At 40.1% G+C, this 23,002-nt stretch overlaps 1 protein-coding gene across 16 annotated transcripts in view; it reads left to right on the forward strand.

Annotated features, from left to right (window-relative positions):
• Positions 1-13,096, forward strand: part of LOC105473585 (ATP synthase subunit f, mitochondrial-like) — a 47,164-nt gene extending 34,068 nt beyond the window's left edge. For 11 of the 16 annotated variants that reach the window (XM_071100145.1, XM_071100139.1, XM_071100137.1 and 8 more), the window contains 2 exons: positions 9,430-9,482; positions 12,664-13,096. In XM_071100145.1, coding sequence (XP_070956246.1) covers positions 12,701-12,967 — 267 coding nt within the window. In that variant the 5' untranslated portion in view covers positions 9,430-9,482; positions 12,664-12,700 and the 3' untranslated portion in view covers positions 12,968-13,096. Of the gene's footprint in view, positions 1-88; positions 205-375; positions 501-6,981; positions 7,234-9,429; positions 9,483-12,663 lie in introns of those variants that run through there. The other 5 variants (XM_011727426.2, XM_011727424.2, XM_071100138.1 and 2 more) reach the window with 5 other exon arrangements.
• The last annotated feature ends 9,906 nt before the right edge of the window (positions 13,097-23,002 follow it).

Here is a 23,002-nt window from a genome sequence, read left to right on the forward strand (position 1 = left end):
AAAAAAAAAAAAGTAGCTGTCCACAAAATACTTATTCATAACTTTTAACCTAGTAAGTACAAAATACTTAATTAATTTTACAGTGAAGAAATTCGGCAGACACCATCTTAACCAAGTGATAAAAGTCAACGCTGATAGAAATAGAACAAATTACATTGTTGCCTTCTGATGCCGCATTGAGAAGAACATAGCATCACTTCTGTGGTACGTCTCCACAAAAACCCACTACCAACAAATAACCTGAATCTAACCATGAGAAACTTAAGGCAAACTCAAGTGTAAGGACAGTCTACAAATTAATTGCCTGTTCTCTTTTAAACTGTCAACATGAAAGACATGGAAAAACTGAGGAATCTCCAAGTTGAAGGAGGTTAAAGAGACATAGCAATTAAATTCAACACATGATCTTCTATTGGTTCCTGGGTCAGAAAGGAAAGGGTGATTATAAAGCACATTATGGAGACAATCAGTGAAATTTGAATGCAGTTTGCAGCTTCGATGTTAGTATTGTATCAATTTTAATTTACTGATTATAATGATTTTACTGGACTTTTATATGTTTTATATACAAAATGAGAGAGAAAAAGATAATGTGGTAAAATGTTAACAATTGATTAGGAAACCTAAGTAAAGGATACAAAGAAGTCTCCAAATTATTCTTGCAATTTTCTGTAAGATTGAAATTACTTTAGAAGAATTATTTTTTAAAAGCATAATGTATCATATAAAATATATTAAATTTCAGTTCCCTGAAAGTTATAGGGCTTCTAGAAACGTGACAGTGAGAGCATGGTTTTGGATCTTCTCAAACCCCTACATATAAACAGAGAAACTAGACAACAAAATTAAAACTCACGGGTCACATTTACAGCAAAAGAAGATGGCAAGGCATTTCCCCAAACCACAGAATACAAGCATATGGGGACACATCACCATCAAGCACAGGACCTGCATGATGGCGCAGTGTATGTAAGAGATAGGAAAGGGAGCCCATGGGACATTTGATAGACTGAGAACAGGAGATTCCAAAGAGCAACAGGCATTCACTGGAAAGCACAATGGATCGATCCGTGAGTGGCAACTGAAACTGGAAGGGGTTTTGCCCATTTTAATTGCAGATGAGCACAAGGAAACCCAGTAAGACCTAAAGGGGTGGGGACATTCTAGACATTCTAGCCCCTCTGAATTTCCAATACTATCTGTCCAAATCTCACTTCCAGGACACAGCTCGGAAAGAAACTGCTGGGTGTGTGATCAAAATCGATCAAGATAGGGACAACACATAAAAAGGAGATCCAGGCCGGGCGCAGTGGCTCACACCTGTAATCCCAGCACTTTGGGAGGCCGAGGCAGGTGGATCACCTGAGGTCGGGAGTTCGAGACCAGCCTGACCAATATGGAGAAACCCTGTCTCTACTAAAAATACAAAATTAGCCAGGTATGGTGGTGCATGGCTGTAATCCCAGCTACTCGGGAGGCTGAAGCAAGAGAATTGCTTGAACCCGGGAGGCAGAGGTTGCAGTGAGCCGAGATCATGCCATTGCACTCCAGCCTGGGCAACAAGAGTGAAACTCCATCTCAACAACAACAAAAAAAAGGAGATCCAGATAAAAAGTAAATAAGGAGAGCAGAGCCAGGAAATCTCAAAAGTGCAGACAGCTATATATTTAAAACTTTACACAAAAGCAAAGAAGTACCTCAGTGATGTTAGCAAAATCTATCTGAACCTAGCCACGATTTAAAAGTTCAGAAAGGCCGGGCGCAGTGGCTCAAGCCTGTAATCCCAGCACTTTGGGAGGCCGAGACGGGCGGATCACGAGGTCAGGAGATCGAGACCATCCTGGCTAACACGGTGAAACCCCGTCTCTACTAAAAAATACAAAAAACTACCCGGGCAAGGTCGCGGGCGTCTGTAGTCCCAGCTACTCGGGAGGTTGAGGCAGGAGAATGGCGTAAACCCGGGAGGCGGAGCTTGCAGTGAGCTGAGATCCGGCCACTGCACTCCAGCCTGGGTGACAGAGCGAGACTCCGTCTCAAAAAAAAAAAAAAAAAAAAAAAGTTCAGAAAAACTAATTTTACTTAAGAACGAACAATAGAAAAATACTAAGGTCAAATTCCAAATTTACTAAAAGAAAAAAAGAGAAAATAAGGGGCAGAATAACATTACTACAAAAAATAAAAGTACAGCATAAAGACATACTCAAGAAGCAGTTCAAAACTATAATGTGGGAAAAAAAAAAAAAACCCAAATAAATAAAACCCACTATAATGTGGCCAGACGGAATGACTCATATGGCTCATGCCTGTAACCCCAGCACTTTGGGAGGCCAAAGCAGGTGGATCATTTGAGCCCAGGAGTTCCAGACAGCCTGGGCAACATGGCGAAACCCTGTCTCTACAAAAAATTAGCTGGGTGTGGTGGTGCACGCCTGTGGTTCCAGTTTCTCGCGGGGCTGAACCAGAAGGATTGCTTGAGCCCAGCAGTTCGAGACCAACCTGGGCAACATAGGGAAACCCCATCTCTAAAAAAAGGAGAAAGAAAAAAAATTATAGTAATAATTAACACTAAACTAGAACAAAAGGCAGGGCGCAGTGGATCACGCCTGTAATCCCAGCACTTTGGGAGGCCGAGGCGGGTGGATCACAAGATCAGGAGATTGAGACCATCCTGGCTAACATGGTGAAACCCCATCTCTACTAAAAATACAAAAAAATTAGCTGGGCATGGTGGCGGGCATCTGTAGTCCCAGCTACTCGGGAGGCTGAGGCAGGAGAATAGCCTGAACCCGGGAGGTGGAGCTTGCCGTGAGCCAAGATCGTGCCACTGCACTCCAGCCTGGGCTACAGAGTGAGACTCTGTCTCAAAAAATAGATAAATAAATACATAAATAAACTAGAAGAAAAAAGGGAAACACACTCACATACATACACAAAATGCCTTAAGAGAAGTAGTAGATGAAAGGAGGAAGTTGCCTGTAGAACTAAGACAAAATAAAACTTAAAAGGGAGGCAGATGATAGAATATAAAGGTTATATGATCTGACAGGGTAGCTATGATACAACAATTTAAAATTGGGGTAAGAATGGGGATAACATGCAAAATTGTTTACCATTTTCAGTAGTTGGCGGTGATTATATTATGAATATTAATTGTCAGTAGTAACATGTTGTTATTCTAAAATAACTACTACTATTATTCTATGACTGCTGGTTTTATGTGGGAAAAAGTAAATGAAAGTCATGAAATTTTCCAATTCTATCATCCCCTGTTACCTTGAGAACTAGGGTTCTTGGCGTGGAGGAAAGGAGATACAGATGTAATACAGAAGTTAACTAAAAACCTTGTAGTTATAATTTAAAATGGAAATGTTAGCATAAACTCTGGAAAGGAAATAAATCTTTGGGCCCCAAAAATCACTCAAGCTGGGAACTGCTTAGGGCAAATCTGCCTCCCCTTCTATTCAAAGTCACTCCTCTGCTCCCTGAGATAAATGCATATCTGATTGCCTCATTAGGAGAGGCTAATCTGAAGCTCAAAAGAATGCAGCCATTTAAATCTTATCTACCTATGACCTGGAAGGCTCCTCCCTGCTTCCAGTTGTCCTGCTTTTGCCTCAAGTTGTCCATCCCACCTTTCCAGACTGAACCAATGTACATCTTACACACGTTGATGTCTCATGTCTCCCTACAACGTACGAAACCAGGCCAGGCACGGTGGCTCATGCCTGCAATCCCAGCACTTTGGGAGGCCAAGGCAGAAGGATCACTTGAGGTCAAGAGTTCAAGATCAGCCTGGCCAACATGGCAAAACCCTGTCTCTACTAATAAAGTACAAAAATTAGCCAGGTGTGGTGGTGCACACCTGTAATCCCAGCTACTTGGGAGGCTGAGACAGGAGAATCATTTGAACCCAGGAGGCGGAGGTTTCAGTAAGCTGAGATGGCGCCACTGCACTCCAGCCTGGATGACAGAGTGAGTCTCAAAAAAAAAAAAATTACAAAAGCAAGCTGTGCCCCTACCACCTTGGGCCTATGTTGTCAGGACTCCTGAGGCTGTGTCACAGGTGCGGGTCCTCAGCCTTGGCAAAATACACTTTCCAAATTAACTGTGAACTGTCTCAGATTTTTGAAGTTCACAACTCATAAGACATTATACCTACTATATGTAGTTCTTTCCACTGAAAAGACTTAGAAACAGTCACTCCATTGTGGTCTTGAAGTATCATTTCCCATTAGAAGAAACCAGGGTTTCTTGGAGAAATGGCTGATTCCAAAATTCCAGGGTTTGGTTTTTGGTCATTGGTTTTAATTTATTTTATTTTTAATTGACAAATAATAATTGTACATATTTATGGAACACAAAGTGATATTCTCTCTTTTTTTTTTTTTTTTTTTTGAGTCTCACTTTGTCGCCCAGGCTGGAGTGCAGTGGCACCATCTCAGCTCACTGCAGCCTCCATCTCCCGGGTTCAAGTGATTCTCATGCCTCAGCAGGAGGTTCACTCTGTCGCCCAGGCTGGAGTGCCGTGGCCCGATCTTGGCTCACTGCAACCTCTGCAATCGCTTGAACCTGGGAGGCAGAGGTTGCAGTGAGCTGAGATGGTGCCGTGGCCCGATCTTGGCTCACTGCCTCAGCCTCCTGAGTAGCTGGGATTACAGGCATGCGCCACCACGCCAGGCTAATCTTCGCATTTTTAGTAGAGATGGGGTTTCACCATGTCGATCAGGCTGGCCTCATGATCCGCCTGCCTTGGCCTCCCATAGTGCTGGGATTACAGGCGTGAGCCACCGTGCCTGGCCCCAAAGTGATATTTCAATTCGTGTATAAATTGTGGCATGATTACATCAGAGTAATTAGCATATCCACCATCTCAAATATTTATTGTTTCTTTGTGGTGAGAACATTAAAAACCCTCTCTTTTTAGCTCGTTTGAAATATACAATACATTACTAGCTATAGTCACCTTGCCGTGCAGTAGAACACCAGGACTTACTCCTCCTATCTAGCTGTAACTCCGCACCCATTGACAAATTCTCTCTCCTTTCTGGTTCACCCCCACCCTGTCCCTAAGGCTCTGGTAACCACCATTTTACTCTCTACTTCTAGAAGTCTGGCTTTTTTAGATTCCACATATAAGTGGATCATACTGTATTTGTCTCTCCATGCCTGACTTATTTCACTTAACATAATATCCGCTAGGTTCATCCTTGTTGTCACAAATGATAGAATTCCCTATTTTTTTAAAGGCTAAATAGTACTCCAATGTGTATATACATCAAATTTTAAAAACCCATTCATCTGTTGATGAACATTTAGATTGTTTCTATATCTTGGCTAACATGCATACTGCTGCAATGGACGTGGGAGTATAGACATTCTTTCAGCATACTCATTTCATTCCCTTTGTCCACACGCCCCATAGTGGGATTGCTGGATTTTATGGTAATTCTATTTTTGGTTTTTTGAGGAACCTCTATACTATTTTCCAAAATGGCTGTAGTAATTTACATTCCCACTAACAGTGTACAAGTTTCCTTTTACTGCACATCCTCACCAACACTTGCTATCTTTCATCTTTTCAATAATATACAATCTAACAGGTGCGAGGTGACATCTCATTGTGGTTTTCATTTGCATTGCTCTGATAATTAGAGATGTTAAACATCTTTTCATATAGCTATTGGCCATTTGTATGTCTTCTTTTGAGAAATAGCTATTCAAGTCCTTTGCCCATTTTTAATAGGGTTACTTGATTTCTTGTTATTGAATAGTCTCAGGTCCTTGTATATTTTGGATATTAACTCCTTATCTCATGTATAATAATGAGTTCTTACAGCTTAGTATTTCTAAAAATGACTTCTTGAAACATGCATTCACAGGAGGTTAAGAAGCACTATTCTGGCTGGGCATGGTGGCTCACGCCTGTAATTCCAGCACTTCGGGACGCCGAGGCAGGTGGATCACAAGGTCAGGAGTTCAAGAACAGCCTGGCCAACATGGTGAAACCTGTCTCTACTAAAAATACAAAAATTAGCCAGGCGTGGTGGCGAGTGTCTGTAGTCCCAGCTACTCAGGAGGCTGTGGCAGAGAATTGCTTGAACCTGGGAGGCAGAGGTTGCGGTGAGCCGAGATCGCGCCATTGCACTCCAGCCTGGGTGACAGAGCAAAACTCTGTCGCAGAAGAAGAAGAGGAAGAGGAAGAGGAAGAGGAGGAAGAAGAAGAAGAAGAAGAAGAAGAAGAAGAAGAAGAAGAAGAAGAAGAAGAAGAAGAAGAAGAAGACGACTGTTCCAAAAGAGAAAAATGAAGTTTAGGTAGTCAAATAAGTCAAACAGATTTCTTTATTGTGTAATATCTTAAAGTCTTTAATAAGCTAATGTGTATTTTAAAGCATTAAAAAGGGACTATAATTGCATTATTTCCCAAATTTATTTGACCATAGTTTTTCCTTTTTTAAGGACGCAAATGTAATATCTTTATTAAACAAGATGTATGCCTATCTGTAACAGCAGCAAATAAGGGGTTCTATTATGCTTATTATTTTGTAACATATTCTGTTCAATCAGGTCAGAAACTTTGTTCTACTTATTACGCTATTCCCAATGCCTAAAACAGTGCCTGATTCACAGTAGATTAAAACTATTTTGTGAAAGAATGAATGATTTAATTCTCAGCCTGGAAAGCAGGTAAGATTAAAGACCTTTGGTCAGAAATCAAATGAAATTCAGTTGTAGATTTTGTAGAAACTCGGAGTAATGGCTTCATTAACAGATTGCCAGTCTGTTAAGTAATTCTCCATGCTGTCCTAATTGCAGCCTAATGTGTATCTTCACTGCATTTCCAGCAATAAAACTGCAGGGATGGTTATTTAAAGAAACCTATAATATACAAGTGCTAAATTATATTACTCTGATGAATAATGTATAAGTAAACTGCTTCTAGAAATTTGCTCAAACTTTTATTGTACTGTCTGAAAGTTTACCTTTGCACCTTATAGATCTGGGGAGGCAGTCAATGTTAGAGTTAATTAATATCACAGGCTTTGGGAGTTAGGTAGTGACACCCCATTCTACTTATTTCCTTCTATTCTTTTGGAGGAAATTTTAATCCCACAACATACTGTGACATCATGGCAGAAAAGGAACCAGAGATAGTTGGCTGAATTAATATATGAACCACAGCCTCCACCACAGCAACTCCACTTCCATGGTGTCCCACTCTTCTATTTATTTCAGGTTGGCATTTTGACAGAAAAAATAAATCTCGTGAGTACAACCTTGGACTAAAATTAGAGTACTATATTTCATTTCCAGTGCTACCTCTGATAAGCCCTATTGCCATGGGAAAATTATTTAACCTGAAGCGCATTTATTCCTTTGTTTATAACAATGACAAAAGTCTGATACTCAGGGAAACAGATAAAATGAGAACAAAATAGCATAATGTGATATTTTTAAAATCTCAGCATATTAAGGAAGCAGCAGGGCATGGTGGAAAGTGCAGTGGGCCAAAAGAAAATTTGGATTGTAGTTCTGATATGTCACTAGAAGGCTCGGTAGCTTTGGACACATTACTTAACCTCTATGGGTTGGAATCTAGCTGCTAGGTTATCTCCAGGATACCTTCTGACTCTTAAAAAAGTCTAAGAATTTAATTATTACTTTGGGCATTACTACTGCACATATCCAAAACTTTTTTGTAAATTGCTTCTTCTACTGTCTCATGCTGAAGTCTTTGTGGGGGCCAATAACTACCATCCCTTTCAAATTCTGAATCAAATGATAAAGTATGAGATAAAATCTAGCCTGGATGCAGTGTTTCATGCCTACAATCTCAAAACTTGGGGAGGCTGAGGTGGAAGGATCACTTGAGGCCAGGAGCTCAAGAGCATCCTGGGCAACCTAGTGAGACCCCATCACAACCAAAAATTTACTAATTTAAAAATTAGCCAGGCATGAGGCCGGGCGCGGTGGCTCAAGCCTGTAATCCCAGCACTTTGGGAGGCCAAGGCGGGCGGATCACAAGGTCAGGAGATCGAGACCACAGTGAAACCCCGTCTCTACTAAAAATACAAAAAAAAATTAGCCGGGTGCGGTGGCGGGCGCCTGCAGTCCCAGCTACTCAGGAGGCCGAGGCAGGAGAATGGCGTGAACCCAGGAGGCGGGGCTTGCAGTGAGCCGAGATCGCGCCACTGCACTCCAGCCTGGGCAACAGCGTGAGACTCCGTCTCAAAAAAAAAAAAAAAAAAATTAGCCAGGCATGGTGGTGTGCACGTGTAGTCCCAGCTACTTGGGAGGCTGAGGTAGGAGGATCACTTGAGCCCAGGAGTTTGAGGTTGCCATTAGCTATGGTCACACCACTGCACTCTAGCTGCAAGACTCTGTCCCGCCACCCACCCCGCCAACCCCCTGCAAAAAAAAAAAATAAAGTCTAAGACATTAGGGATTGAGTGGAGGCCACATATCATCTTCATTATTAATAAAGACTTGAACAGATAATATGACATTTACCTGTAGGCAGATTGACTTCTTAAAACAACTTCACACTTACAAGACAGTCTTGCATGTGTAGGTTCAGATATTTCTGGCCTAACCTAGCCCTCTTCTCATGGGGTCAAGTACAGCAGGTCCTTGAATAATGTCCTTTCATTTAGTATCATTTTGTTACAAGGTTGATTATGAAAAAAAATCAATTCCTAGTGGGGCCGCTGTCTGTGTGGAGTTTGTGTGTTCTCCCCACATCTGCATGGATTTTCTCTTGCATCCCAAAGATGTGAGTGAAGTTCATTGGCATGCTATATGGTCCCAATCTCAGTGAGTGTGGGTGTGAGTGTGCCCCGCGATTGGATGGCATGCTGGCCAGGGTGGGTTTCTGCCTGGTGCCCTGAGCTACTGGGAGAGGTTCCAGCCACTCATTACCCTGAACTGGAACAAGACGGTTGGAAAAGGAATGAATGAATAATACAAATCATTGTCAAGTAAAAATCTGTAAAGTCTGCAAATTTGTATGATTGTCATGCAATCATACAAATGCCTGACAATAATGCCACATAAAAGCACTTGGCAAGCCCACCATATCTGTTATTTATTTATTTATTTCGAGGCAGGCTGGAGTACAGCGGAGTGATCTCAGCTCACTGCAACCTCTGCCTTCTGGGTTCAAGCGATTCTCATGCCTCAGCCACTCGAGTAGCTGGGATTACAGGAGCGTACCACCGCACCTGGCTGATTTTTGTATTTTTAGTAGGATGAGGTTTCTCCATGTTGGCCAGGCTGGTGTTGAACTCCTGGCCTCAGGTGATCCACTCGCCTCAGCCTCCCAAAGTGCTGGGGTTACTGTCATAAGCCATCATGCCTGGCGTACTGTTTTTGAACTTTGTGGTGGTAGTAGGTGCTCCTTAAAATCTTCACTTTGTAAACATTTCTTCCTAGATTTCACCTCCACCACAATGACTGCCATTGCTCACTGATTCATCAAAAATTGGGTAAATAATTACCTTGTTTATCTTTGTTAATCTTTCTTTAATATATGGTAACTTCACATTTATTTTAATGTTTAATGTTAGTAGTATTTTGGGTCTTTATTTAGAAGTTTGGTGATGTTTTGTGACAGCAATATGCCATAGAAACTTAACTCTTGTTATATCAATTAGCCCATGGTAAAACTGGTTTCATTATGTATCATTTCGCTTAAAGTCAGTTTCCAAGAACTTATCAACAATGTTATGTGAGGACTTACTATATAAGTACAATTTATAGAATGGAAGAGCAAAGGGAAGTGTGGGCTCCCTGCAGAAAGCTCAGTTCCCAGAGAAAGAAAGAGGATGTAGCTAGGCTGTGCCTGCCCACTATCTTCTGCAAACTCATTAATCAATTACAGTGTGTGAGAGGAGTGAGAGCATACATAGAACCAAGGGTGTTAAAAAAATGCGTGATTCTCCACAGCAGGGGAAACATCAAGTTAAGCAATAAATGTTCTCTGGCCTCCCAAAATACTCAGCTTTTTGTTCGCTTTACCCATTGAGCTTAAAAATTAAGCTCATGGTCAAGAAGAGAGAGCTCTTCGCCTTGGACAAAGAAAGAATCACTATGATTTCACTGGAGGCTGCTTTTCTAGTCCCAACTACTGCTATTCCCTCTGACCAAAGCCTTGTCAACAATCATTCTAAAAGTGAATGGTGATTTGATATTTGGCAGAATCCATGACCCCTAAATCCTCAACCAGATAACTACCCCAGGTTCTTGAGATACATATTTAGAGAAACTCTTGACCACTGGTTTCCATAACAGGTTTCAACCAGTAGGCAGAACAAGTTTGTTACAAGGAATTGGCTTACACAGTTGTGGGGCTGGCTAAGCAAGCCTGAAATCCACAGAGTGGGCAGTCAGGAAGGGAAGATCATGAGCAGGCTGGAACCCTATGGGAACAGGCTAAAGTCTGTTGTCCACAGGCAGTCAGGAAGGAAGATCCAGGAGGAAGGGAGTGCAATTGCAAGTCCAGCTGCTGTTTGGAGTCTCTGAGTTCAGGGGAGATGTAACCCTTCCCTCCCTGCTTTTTAAATAACGGCTTTATTGGAATAAAATTCACATACCATATAATGCACCTATTTAAAGTATTCAGTTGATGACAGTATATTACAAAAGTTGTGCAACCATCATAACAATCAATTTTAGAACATTTTCATCACCCCAGGAAAAAGTCCTGTATCCATCCAACCCCCACACCACCAGCCATAGACAACTACTTTCTGTCTCTGTAGATTTGCCTGTTCTGGACAACTCATATAAATGAACTCATAGAATATGTTTGCATCTGACTTCTTTTACTTAGCAAAATGTTTTCAAAGTTCATCTATGATGTAGCATGTATCAGTGCTTCATTCTTTTTCATTGTTGAATATTCTATTGTGTAAATATATCACATTTAAAATAGTATTTAGGCCGGGCGCGGTGGCTCAAGCCTGTAATCCCAGCACTTTGGGAGGCCGAGACGGGCGGATCACGAGGTCAGGAGATCGAGACCATCCTGGCTAATACGGTGAAACCCCGTCTCTACTAAAAAATACAAAAAACTAGCCGGGCGAAGTGGCGGGTGCCTGTAGTCCCAGCTACTCGGGAGGCTGAGGCAGGAGAATGGCATGAACCCGAGAGGAGGAGCTTGCAGTGAGCTGAGATCCGGCCACTGCACTCCAGCCTGGGTGACAGAGCAAGACTCCGTCTCAAAAAAAATAAATAAATAAAATAAAATAAAATAAAATAAAATAAAATAAAATAGTATTTATTCATCATTTGAGTTGTTTTCACTCCTGGACTATTATAAATAATGCTGCTCTGAACTTTTGTGTAAAGGTTTTTCTGTGGACATATATTTTCATGTCTCTTGGGTGTATACCTAGGAGTGGAATTGCTGGGTCATATGGTAACTCTATGTTTAATTTTTGAGGAAGTGCCAACGTGTTTTCCAAAATAGCAACACTATTTTACATTCCCACCAGCAACTAATAAGGATTCCAATTTCTTCACATCTTCATCAACACTTGTTACTGTTTATTTTATTTTTATTTTATTTTTGAGACAGAGTCTCCCCCTGTCACCCAGGCGGGAGTGTAGTGGCTCAATCTTGGCTCACTGCAACCTCCGCCTCTTGGGTTCAAGCAATTCTCCTGCCTCAGCCTCTCGAGTAACTGAGATTACAGGTGCTTGCCACCACACCTGGCTAATTTTTCAAATATTTTTAGTAGAGATGGGGTTTCACCATGTTGGCGACGTTGGTCTCGTACTCTTGACCTCAAGTGATCCACATGCCTCAGACTCCCAAAGTGCCAGGATTACAGGTATAAGCCACCATGCCTGGCTTGTTATTGTATATTTTAAAAACTTTTTTTAGCCATTCTAATGGATGTGAAACAGTATCTCGTTGTGGTTTTAATATGCATTTCCCTAATGACTAATGATGTTGAACACCTTTTCATGTGCTAACTGCCCATTCATATATCTTTTTTGGAAAACGTCTATTCAAATCCTGTGTTCATTTTGCAAATGGGGTTGTCTTTTTATTGTTGAATTGTAAGAGTTATTTATATATTTTAAATACAAGTCCCTTATCAACTACATAATTTGCAAATATTTTCTCCCATTTAGTAAGCTGTCTTTTCACTGTCTGGATGATATTCTTTGAAGCACAAACATTTTAAATTTTGGTGAAGTCCAATTTATATAGATATATTTTTCTTTTGTCACTTTGGTTGCTAGTGTCATATTTAACAAATCATTCCCTAATCCTAGATCAAGAAGATTTACTCCTATGTTTTCTTCTACGTGTTTTATAGGTTTAGCTTTTATATTTAGATCCATAATCCCCTTAGAAATAATTTTTGTGTACAATGTGAGATTGAAGGTTTAACTTCATTCTTGTATATGTGAATATCCAGTTGTCTCAATCACATGTGTTGGAAAGAGTATGCTGTCCCTCGTTAATTATCTCGGCACCCTTATTGAAAATCAGTTGACCATAAATGTAAGAGGGTTTATTTCTGGACTCTCAATTCTGTTCCATTGATGTATATTTCTGTCTTCTGTCAGCACCACAATATCTTTATTACTATAGCTTTGTAGTAAGTATTGCAATCAGGAAGTGTAAGTTCTCCAACTTTGTTCATTTTAAAGATTGTTTTGGGGGCACAGCGGACACCAGGACTCCAAGATGGCGTCAGTCGTACCAGTGAAGGACAAGAAACTTCTGGAGGTCAAACTGGGGGAGCTGCCAAACTGGATCTTGATGCGGGACTTCAGCCCTAGTGGCATTCTCGGAGCATTTCGAAGAGGTTACTACCGGTACTACAACAAGTACATTAACGTGAAGAAGGGGAGAATCTCAGGGATTACCATGGTGCTGACATGCTACGTGCTCTTCAACTACAGCATTTCCTACAAGCATCTCAAGCACGAGCGGCTCCGCAAATACCACTGAAGAGGACACACTATGCACCACCCCCTGACCCCACGACCTTGGCCTGAGCCCCTCCGTGAGGAACACAATCTCGATCGTTGCTGAATCCTTTCATGTCCTAATGGGAATTAACCTCCAAATAAAAGATGACTGGTAAAAAAAAAAAAAAAAGAAAGAAAAAAAAGATTGTTTTGATTGTTCTGGGTCCCTTGCATTTTCATGTAAGTTTTAGGACTAGCTTGTTAATTTCTGTAACAAAGGCAGCTAGAATTTTTTTTTTTTTTTTTAGACAGAGTCTCGCTCTTGTCGCCCAGGCTGGAGTGCAATAGCATGATCTCAGCTCACTGCAACCTCTGCCTCCCAGGCTCAAGCAATTCTCCTGCCTCAGCCTCCCAAGTAGCTGGGATTACAGGTGCACACCACCATGCCCAGCTAATTTTTGTAGTTTTAGTAGAGATAGGGTTTCACCATGTTGGCCAGGCTGGTCTTGAACTCCTGACCTCAGGTGATCTGCCTGCCTGAATCTCCCAAAGTGCTGGGATTACAGGCGTGAGCCACCACGCCTGGCCAATTTTTACTTGTTTCTACTCAATCTGGATGTCTTTTATTTAATGTTCTTGTCCAGTTGCCCTGGATATAACCTCCAGTAAAATGTTGATTAGAAGTGGTGAGACAAGACATTTTTGTCTTGCTCCTAATCTTAGGAAGAAAACATTCAACCTTTGACCACTAAGTATGATGTTAGCTGTTGGTTTTTCTTTCCTTTCTTTCTTTTTTTTTTTTTTTTAGACTGAGTCTCACTCTGTCACCAGGCTAGAGTTCAGTGGCACGATCTTGGCTCACTTGCAACCTCCGCATCCCAGATTCAAGCAATTCTCCTGCCTCAGACCCCCAAGTAGCTGGGACTTCAAGTGTGCACCACCACATCCAGCTAATTTTTGTATTTTTTTTTAGTAGAGACAGGGTTTCACCATGTTGGCCAGGATGGTCTCGATCTCTTGACCTCGTGATCTGCCCGCCTCAGCCTCCCAAAGTGCTGGGATTATAGGCATGAGCCACTGCACCCAACATGGTTTTTCATAAATGCCTTTTATTAGGTTGAGGAAGTTTCCTTCTATTCCTTATTTGTTGATTTATTTTATTATGAAGAGTTGCTGAATTTTGTCAAATACTTTTTCTTCACCTATTGAAATGATCATGTGGTTTTTGTCCCTTATTCTACTATATAGTTTATTACATTAATTGATTTCAGGTGTTAAACCAGCCTTGCATTCCTGGGATAAATTTTAGTCATGGTGTATAATCATTTTTTACATGCTGCTAGATCCAGTTTGCTAATATTTTATTGAGAATTGTTGCATCTTTATTCAAAACAGATATTAGTGTTTAGTTTTTTTTCTTGTGCTGTCTTTCATTTTGGCATCGGGCCTTATAGAATAATTTGGGAAGTGTTTTCTCCTCTTTTACATTTTGGAAGAATTTGTGAAGAATTGGTTCTTCTTTAAGTATTTGACAGAATTCACTAGCAAGCCCTGGCCTGGGAAGAGCCCTATTTTAAAGGCCTTCTAACTGATTGAATTAACCACCCTGGATAATCTCCCTTTTATCAACTTAAAGTCAACTAATTAGGGACTTTAACTACAACTGCAAAATCCCTTCATGATAGCACTCAGATTATGTTTGATTGAATAACTGAAGGAAAGTATGTGTATACTATAATAGGACAAAACATCTGCTGCCTCCCTTTCATCTCCCAACTTTTGCAAGAGATCTGTTGCCATTCACTCAAACGGGAAATATACTAGAAAGGGACTTCTGGGGACTGTAGTTCAGCCTAGTCAAGTTTATACATCACAAAGCCATCAATTTCCAAACCCACAAATGCATTAGAATTGTGGGGAAAAGAAAGAGATCAGTCTGTTACTGTGTCTATATAGAAAGAAGTAGACATAAGAGACTCCATTTTGTTCTGTATTTGAGATGCTGTTAATCTGTGACCCTACCCCCAACCTTGTCCTTGCAAGAGACATGTGCTGTGGTAACTCAAGGTTTAATGGATTTTGGGCGTGCAGGGTGTGACTTTGTTCCTAGATAAGCTAGGTATTGTCTAAGGTTTCTCCCCATGTGATAGACTGAAACTATGCTGCCAAAAGGTTTATGGAGATGTTTGCATATGCATCTCAAGGCACAGCATTGTCCTTTGAACTTATTCATGTCACAGAGGTTTTTGTTCATATGTCTTACTGCCGACTTCCTCTTTTTTCTTTGATCCTATTGTCCTGCCACTCCCCTGTCTTTAAGATGGTAAAGATAATTATCAATAAATACTAAGGGAACTCAGAGACCGGGGCCGGCGTGGGTCCTCTGTAAGCTGAGCGCAGGTCCCCTGGGCCCCGCTTTTCTTTCTCTATACTTTGTCTCTGTGTCTTATTTCTTTTCTCAAGTCTCTCGTTCCACCTTACGAGAAACACCCACAGGTGTGGAGGGGCAGGCCACCCCTTCATAGAATCATCTGAGAATTATTTTTTTTAAGAGATTCTCTCTGTGTTACCCAAGCTGGCTTTCAACTCCTAGGTTCAAGCCATCCTCCTACCTCAGGCTCCTGAGTAGCTACAACTCATGCTACCTCACCTGGTAGGTAGATTTTGGGGGGGCCACAAACCTACTGAATTAGAGTCTCCAGAAAACTTAATTTTTTTATGTATCCAGAAAATATAATTGAACTGGGATTTAAGAATCACTGCCTAATAACAATTATAATGATGCAAATGATAACTAATATATACTGAATCTATGTGCAAAGCTAACCACTTGTATCAATTATATAATTTGGTTTTTACAACAAATAGGTACACTATTATTCCCATCTTACATATGAGAGAACTGATAATCCAAGTTACACGCTCAAGATCACATGGTTGAACTTGAGATCACAAAAAGGGTAAAGCTTTTTAGTCTCTAACTCTAACCACCAGTTTATAGAAAATGCATGGGGCAGAAGAACATGTTTAATGACACCACAGGAATCAATCAGTAAAATCCAGAATGTTGGAAATTCTATAAGACAAATGACTTGGTTTTTTTCAACAATTGAATTGAAAGGAATAAAATAGAAGAAGGGAGAGACTTGTAGATTAGCACTGTCCTACAGTGCTTTCTACAATGATAGAGATGTTCTGTATCTGTACTATCCATGTGGCTATTTGGCACTGGAAACATGGCTACTGCAGAAATGGAATATTTAATTTGATTTAATTTTAATTAATGTTTGAATTTAAATAGTTATAGGTGGCTAGTGGCTACAATGTTGGACAGTGCAGTTACAGATTAAACTAAAAAGACAGATCAGCCAAAAGCTCCATGTAGACCTTATTTAAATCCTGAGTCACACAAAATAATGTTTTTCTTTTCTTTTTTTTTCTTTTTTTTTTTTTTTTGAGGCAGGGTCTGGCTCTGTTGCCCAGGCTGGAATGCAGTGGCGTAATCACAGCTCGCTGCAGCCTCAGCTCCTAGGCTCAAGTGATCCTCCTGCCTCAGCCTCCAGAGTAGCTGGGACTACAGGAACACACCACCATGCCCAGATAATTTTTATTTATTTATTTATTTTTTGAGACAGGATCTTGCTGTCTCACCCAGGCTGCAGTGCAGTGGCGTGATCACAGCTCACTGCAGCCTCAACCTCCTGGGCTCAAGCAATTCTCCCACCTCAGTCGCCTGAGTAGCTGGGACTACAGGTGCATGCCACCACCCTTGGCTAATTTTTTAAAATTGTTTATTAGTAGAGATGAGGTCTCGCTGTATTACCCAGGCTGGTTTCAAACTCCTGAGCTCAAGCGATCTTTCTGCCTTGGCCTCCCAAGTTGCTGGGACTACAGGCATGAGCCACAGTGCCTCACCTGTGGCGAATTAAAAAAAAAAAAAAAAATCTGTGGAGACTGGGTCTCATATGTTGCCCAGGCTGGAAGTAAAATAATTATTAAAACTTTTTTTATGACACAATTGGGGAAATAGATACTTAGTGGATATTTGTTGACTTTTTAAAGTGTGATAATGGTTTCATAGTTATGCCTAAAAAAAGACTTTACCCTTTAGAAACACATACTAAAATATTTAAGCAGGGAAATGACATGATGTCTGGAATTTGTTTTATATTCCTTTTGAGGAAGGAAGGGAAACTGGGTGGAGTATAGATGTAACAGGATTGGCCATGAATGGATGATTGTTGAGGCTGGGTGATGGGCACATGATGGTACAAAATAATTTTCTCTTGACCTAAGAATTAAAATTTTCAATAATTAAAAGTTTTTTTCAAAAGGCATTTGAGTGATGCTTTTCCCATGCATTACATCATTTAATCATCACCACTGTCTTGTGAGGTAACTAGAATGACTATGTGCAGACTAATAATCTAAGGCTCAGAGAGATTAAGTTACATGGCTAGGATCACACAGCTAGTTAGAGGCTGGATTCAAATCCAGGCTCTCCACTTCAAACTTTCATTCTTCTATCAACCCGTACTTTGTATGATGAACACTAGAGTCATTATGGATTGCTTCATGGAGAATAAGGTGAGAAGAATCAGAGGAATGGATTTAACACCTTTGCTCTCATGCAGAATGATGAATTTGTGGCATGTGCTTCTCTAATAAGGAAGAGATTAATACCAACCCCCAGCTGCTATGAGTTATCATCAAGCATGGAGAAAGCATGCTACTAACGAGGATTGATTTATAAGTTCCAGATGTGAAAAGAGAGGATCTATTAAGTTTTTTCCATATACCATCAAAGACGATAGTAAAAATAATTTATGCTATTAAATTCATTGACTGAAATTGCTCTTTGCAGGACTAAAAGCTTTTATTATCTTCCTTTTCCTTCCAAATATAGTCAATAGGTGCTGAGAAAATTTTTTTTACCAGGATAACATCTGAAACAGGGATGAATAATTAACTAATACTTGAATCTTGTTAATACATCTATTGTAAAATTAAATGACTTTTGGCCAGATGCAGTGGCTCACACCTGGAATCCCAGCACTTTAAAAGGCCAAGGCAGAAGAATTACTTGAGCCCAGGAATTTGAGACCAGCCTAGGCAACATAGTGAGACCTTATATCTACAATTCTTTTTTTTTTTTTAATTAGCCAGGTGCACTGGTGTGTGCCTGTAGTCCCAGCTACTTAGGATACTGAGGTGGGATGATTGTTTGAACCTGAGAGGTCAAGGCTGCAGTGAGCTGTGATTGTACCACTGCACTCCAGCCTGGGCAACAGAGCAAGACCCCATCTCTAAATAAATAAATACATTAATTAATTAATTAATTAATTAAATTTTTTTGTCCTTAGATCACTTATGATTTCCTAAAAGGCCTATGCCTATTGGGATATGATGTATGTTTACATTTCATACATAAAAGATTTTGCAAAGTATAACTTTGCCAATGCTTTTAGCAAAGATTTTCACTCCTTGACAATTATAATACAATGAAGTATTTTTCTTAAGCGAATAAATTTACCACTAAATATCTTGTAGGAAATACAAACAAGGCATATTAATAGTAATACTAAGTATTACTCTTTGTATCTAGATCTTTGGTCTTAGGTCTCACTACTTACAGGTGATATCCTTTTTTTTTTTTTTTTTTGAGACGGAGTCTCGCTCTGTCGCCCAGGCTGGAGTGCAGTGGCGCGATCTCGGCTCACTGCAAGCTCCGCCTCCCGGGTTTACGCCATTCTCCTGCCTCAGCCTCCCGAGTAGCTGGGACTACAGGCGCCCACAACCGCGCCCGGCTAATTTTTTGTATTTTTAGTAGAGACGGGGTTTCACCGTGGTCTCTATCTCCTGACCTTGTGATCCGCCCGCCTCGGCCTCCCAAAGGGCTGGGATTACAGGCGTGAGCCACCGCGCCCGGCCCATGATATCCTATTATAATAGTCAAACTCAGCAATTGAATGAAAAATTACATGTAGCTTCATATCCTCTGAAAAGATTTGCAAAGCTTTAACCAGTTCTATGTCAGCATATAATAAAAGAGACAAAAAACAATGGACCATTAATGACGAGACATAAATAGTAAGAAAAAAAGCTTGTGAAGTCAATCCTGAAACAAACCAAATGTCCTGTAGAATGTTATTTCTAGGCCAAGATAGTAACAGCCTTGAAGAACCTTAGCCTTCTTGTCTAGCACAAATGTCTGCTTCCCAAGCAGCTGCTTTAAATCCAACATCTCCATCATCAAGATCAGTGGTCATTTCCTGCTTCACACCTGAGTTTACCCATTTCGCCTGAGAGCTGAAGTTGGTGGAAGGCAGGAATCAGGGATCAGGGAGTCAGGTAGAGGCTAAATGACACACACCGATTTCTAGAACACTGAGTGCCAATAATTAAAGAACGAAACACAAATGAGAGATGTTGCAGCACAAGTTGCAACCAAGAGTGCCCTGGAGTTTCCTTGGAAAGAATAGGATATGAATACTTTATCATAAGGGTCTGAGAAGGCTTCATCAACTAGGAATGTCTTTCCATGTGTCTTGAGTGAAGACTTATGTGTTTTCTTTAAATGCATTTTATTTAAAAACTGAGGTCTGGCGAAAAGGGTTTAAAGATTTTCCTATCTTCTAAAAATTGTGAAAACTGAAAAACAAAATCACTATTCCTATGCAGGACAAACTTCTTTTTTTCTAAAAGAAAAAAGAAGAAGAAAAAAATTCACACATAAATTGGGGAAATACTCAAGGCAAAAATTCTCCATTTAGGTACATATACATGATGAAGTAAAGTAATCCTTACCCTCATAGTCAGGAATAGTATAGAAAACTACTGTTAGATCTTATACTGTTATGAAATATCTTTTACTAAAAGGGTTGAATGTGTAAGATAAAACACCTCTTTGTTTCAGAAGTAAGCACATCATCAGTTTATGTCAAGAAGCCATTCCTGATTTACCACACCTGCTACATTCCTTCCTCACTCTGTAATTTATTGTTTTTTTTAAATACAGGATGGTTCAGCAGACGTCACATCTGGGAATCCTACAGATTGGAGTTTTAGTTTGTTTTTAGCTGGATGGCATGACAGAGTTTAATGCCTTGGATAAGCTTACACTGCAAACATTTTTAGCCTGAACTATGTTACATCTAAGATTTTCCTGAGACTTTAAGACTGACCTGATAAGGAAGAAAAAGTCAATACTATTTCAAAAGGAGGAGGAGGAAGATGGGGGAAAGAAACAACAGTTTTGGACCTACCAGATTATCTGTGTACCCTGGACCTGATACAATAATTAATGCTGCATTAGATAACCCAGTTCTGTGCAATGAGCAAAAACTGTCAATGAAAAATGTCTGGCTATTACATACAGTATTTAGTGCAGTTTCCCAAACACAGTTTTCTGAATTTGATTTAGCTTTTGGCCCCTCTTAATACTTGGCAGGCAAAGTACAATATAAATAAAATCCTGTTGTAGGATTACCAGATTTCTGGACTATTAGCGCTATTCTCTTTTTATTTCATCATTGTGAAACAAACTGTACTTGCAACTTAAACTGGAATAGCCATTAGTAGCTGGCTACCAAATGCCATTAGTAAATATGCTACCAAAACTAAACAAGACAAAAATATTCTCTAAATATGACCACACACACACACACACACACACACACACACCCCTCCCCACTACAACACACACAGGCTAGGAGTCATAAAGCAAAGTTTGATAAATTAAACTACTATCAAAAACACAACCTCAAAGCAAAAATACCAGAGGCAGAAAGGATGTGAGTAAACAGTGATCTTCACTGCTGACTGAGCAAGAATTATATGATGTAGCCTTTTTTTTTTTTGAAACTGAATTTCCTTCTGTCAGCCAGGCTATTGTGATCTGCAACCTCTGTCTCCCAGGTTCAAGCAACTCTCGTGCCTCAGCCTCCTGAGGAGCTGGGATCACAGGCGCACAACATCATGCCCGGCTAATTTTTTTATTTTTAGTAGAGACAGGTTTTCACCATGTTGGCCAGGCTGGTCTCCAACTCCTGACCTCAAGTGATCTGCCCACCCTGACCTTTCAAAGTCCTGGGATTACAGGCATGAGCCACCGTGCCAGGCCTGATGTAACTGTTTTGAAGAGCGATTTGGCAATATCCAGTAAAGAGGTGTGCAAACCTTATAACCCATCAGTTTCATTTGTAAATAGATAACCTAGAGAAATCAGACATTTGCATAAAGAGGTATGTTCAAAGCAGCATTGTTTTTACTAGTGAAAAAAAGGAGAAATAATCTAAATGTTTATTAATTTTAGAATAGAAAGACAAATTCATAAAATGTAATACTATTCATTATTTAAAATAAATAAACTCCATCTACATGTTTCATCATAAATAAGTTTTGAGGTCATGTTGAATAACAATGGTGAATTCCAGAATGATAGGCAAAGTAGATGCAATTTATATAAATGTTAACATTTTACAAAAATATATTATTTAAAAATGTTAGGGTCAGCCATCATGACTCACACCTGGAACCCCAGCACTTTGGGAAGTCGAAGCAGGAGGATCACTTGAGCCTAGACATTTGAGACCAGCCTGGGCAACATGGTGAGACTCCATATCTACAAAAATAAAAATAATTAGCTGGGTGTGGTGGTGTGCATCTGTCATCCCAGCTACTTGGGAGGCTGAGGTGGGAGGATCCCTTGAGCCTGGGAGGTCGAGGCTGCAGTGAGTCATGATGGTGCCACTGCACTCCAGCTTGGGTGGACAGAGCAAGACCTTGTCTCAAGTAATAAATAATTCAAAATTTAAAAAACATGGCTCTGTGGAAGAAGCATAAAACCACAGAAGTATTGCAGGATTTCAAATAGTTCATGAAAACAATGGAATTAAAACATAAAAATAAAAAATATAAAGCTTATTTTTCAACATAAGTTCCATCAAGTTCAAAACACTTCTGTAAGAGATAATACTAGTCATTTAGTCCATCCCTAAAGAACTGAGCATTCTGGAAATGTGTGCAGTCTTTTTTACATTATTAACTGAAGAAAAATGGCGGCCCATTAAAGATATTTTTTAAGATTAGGAAACAAAAAAAGTCAGAAAGAGCCAAGTGAGGACTGTGAAGTGGATGTCTAATGGTTTCCCATGGAAACAGTGACAAGATTGCCTTGTCTGAAAGAGGAATGAGCAGGAGCATTGTCATGGCGGAGAAAGACTCTCTGGTGAAGCTTTCCCAGCCATTTTTCTGCTAAAGCATTGCTAACTTTCTCAAAATACTCTCACGGTCAGCAGAAACTCAACCAGCAAAATGCCTTTAAGTATTCCCCCAAACTGTTACTGTGACCTTTGCTCTTGACCAGTTCACTTTTGCTTTGACTGGCCTACTTCCACCTCTTGGTATCCATTGTTTTGATTGTGCTTTGTTTTCAGGATCATACTGCTAAAGCCATGTTTCATCTCCCGTTACAATTCTTCAAAGAAAGGCATCAGGATCTTGATCCCATTTACTTAATATCTCCACTGAAAGCTCTGTTCTTGTCTGCAGCTGATCCGGGAGCAATTGTATGGGCACCCATCAAGTGGAAAGACTGCTCAACTTTAATTTTTCAGTCAGCATTGTGTATACTGAACCAATTGAGATGTCTGTGGTGTTGGTTTTTGTTTCTGTTGTTCATCACTGGTGCTCTTAAAGTATAATGTTTTCCTTGCAAATTGATGTGGATGGTCTGCCACTGCAAGCTTCATATTCAACACCATCTTGTCCTTTCTTAAAATGAACTATCCATTTGTAAACTGCTGATTTCTTTGGCACATTGTCCCCATAAACTTTTCATAAAGCATCAGTGATTTCATCATTCTTCCACTCAAGCTGCACCATAAATATGATGTTGGCTTTTGCTTCAATTTTAGCAGAATTTATGTTGCTCCAAGAGGGGCTCTTTTCAAACTGATGTCTTATTCTTCTTAGTGTCTCAAACTAGATTCTGTTCAGACATGTTATGACAAGATAATGCGAGTTTCCTTTGGTGCCAAAAAATTTTGAAATCCATTCTTAGTTTTTTTCATAA

The sequence above is a fragment of the Macaca nemestrina genome, chromosome 7 (assembly GCF_043159975.1).
Source record: "Macaca nemestrina isolate mMacNem1 chromosome 7, mMacNem.hap1, whole genome shotgun sequence".
NCBI lineage: Eukaryota > Metazoa > Chordata > Mammalia > Primates > Cercopithecidae > Macaca > Macaca nemestrina.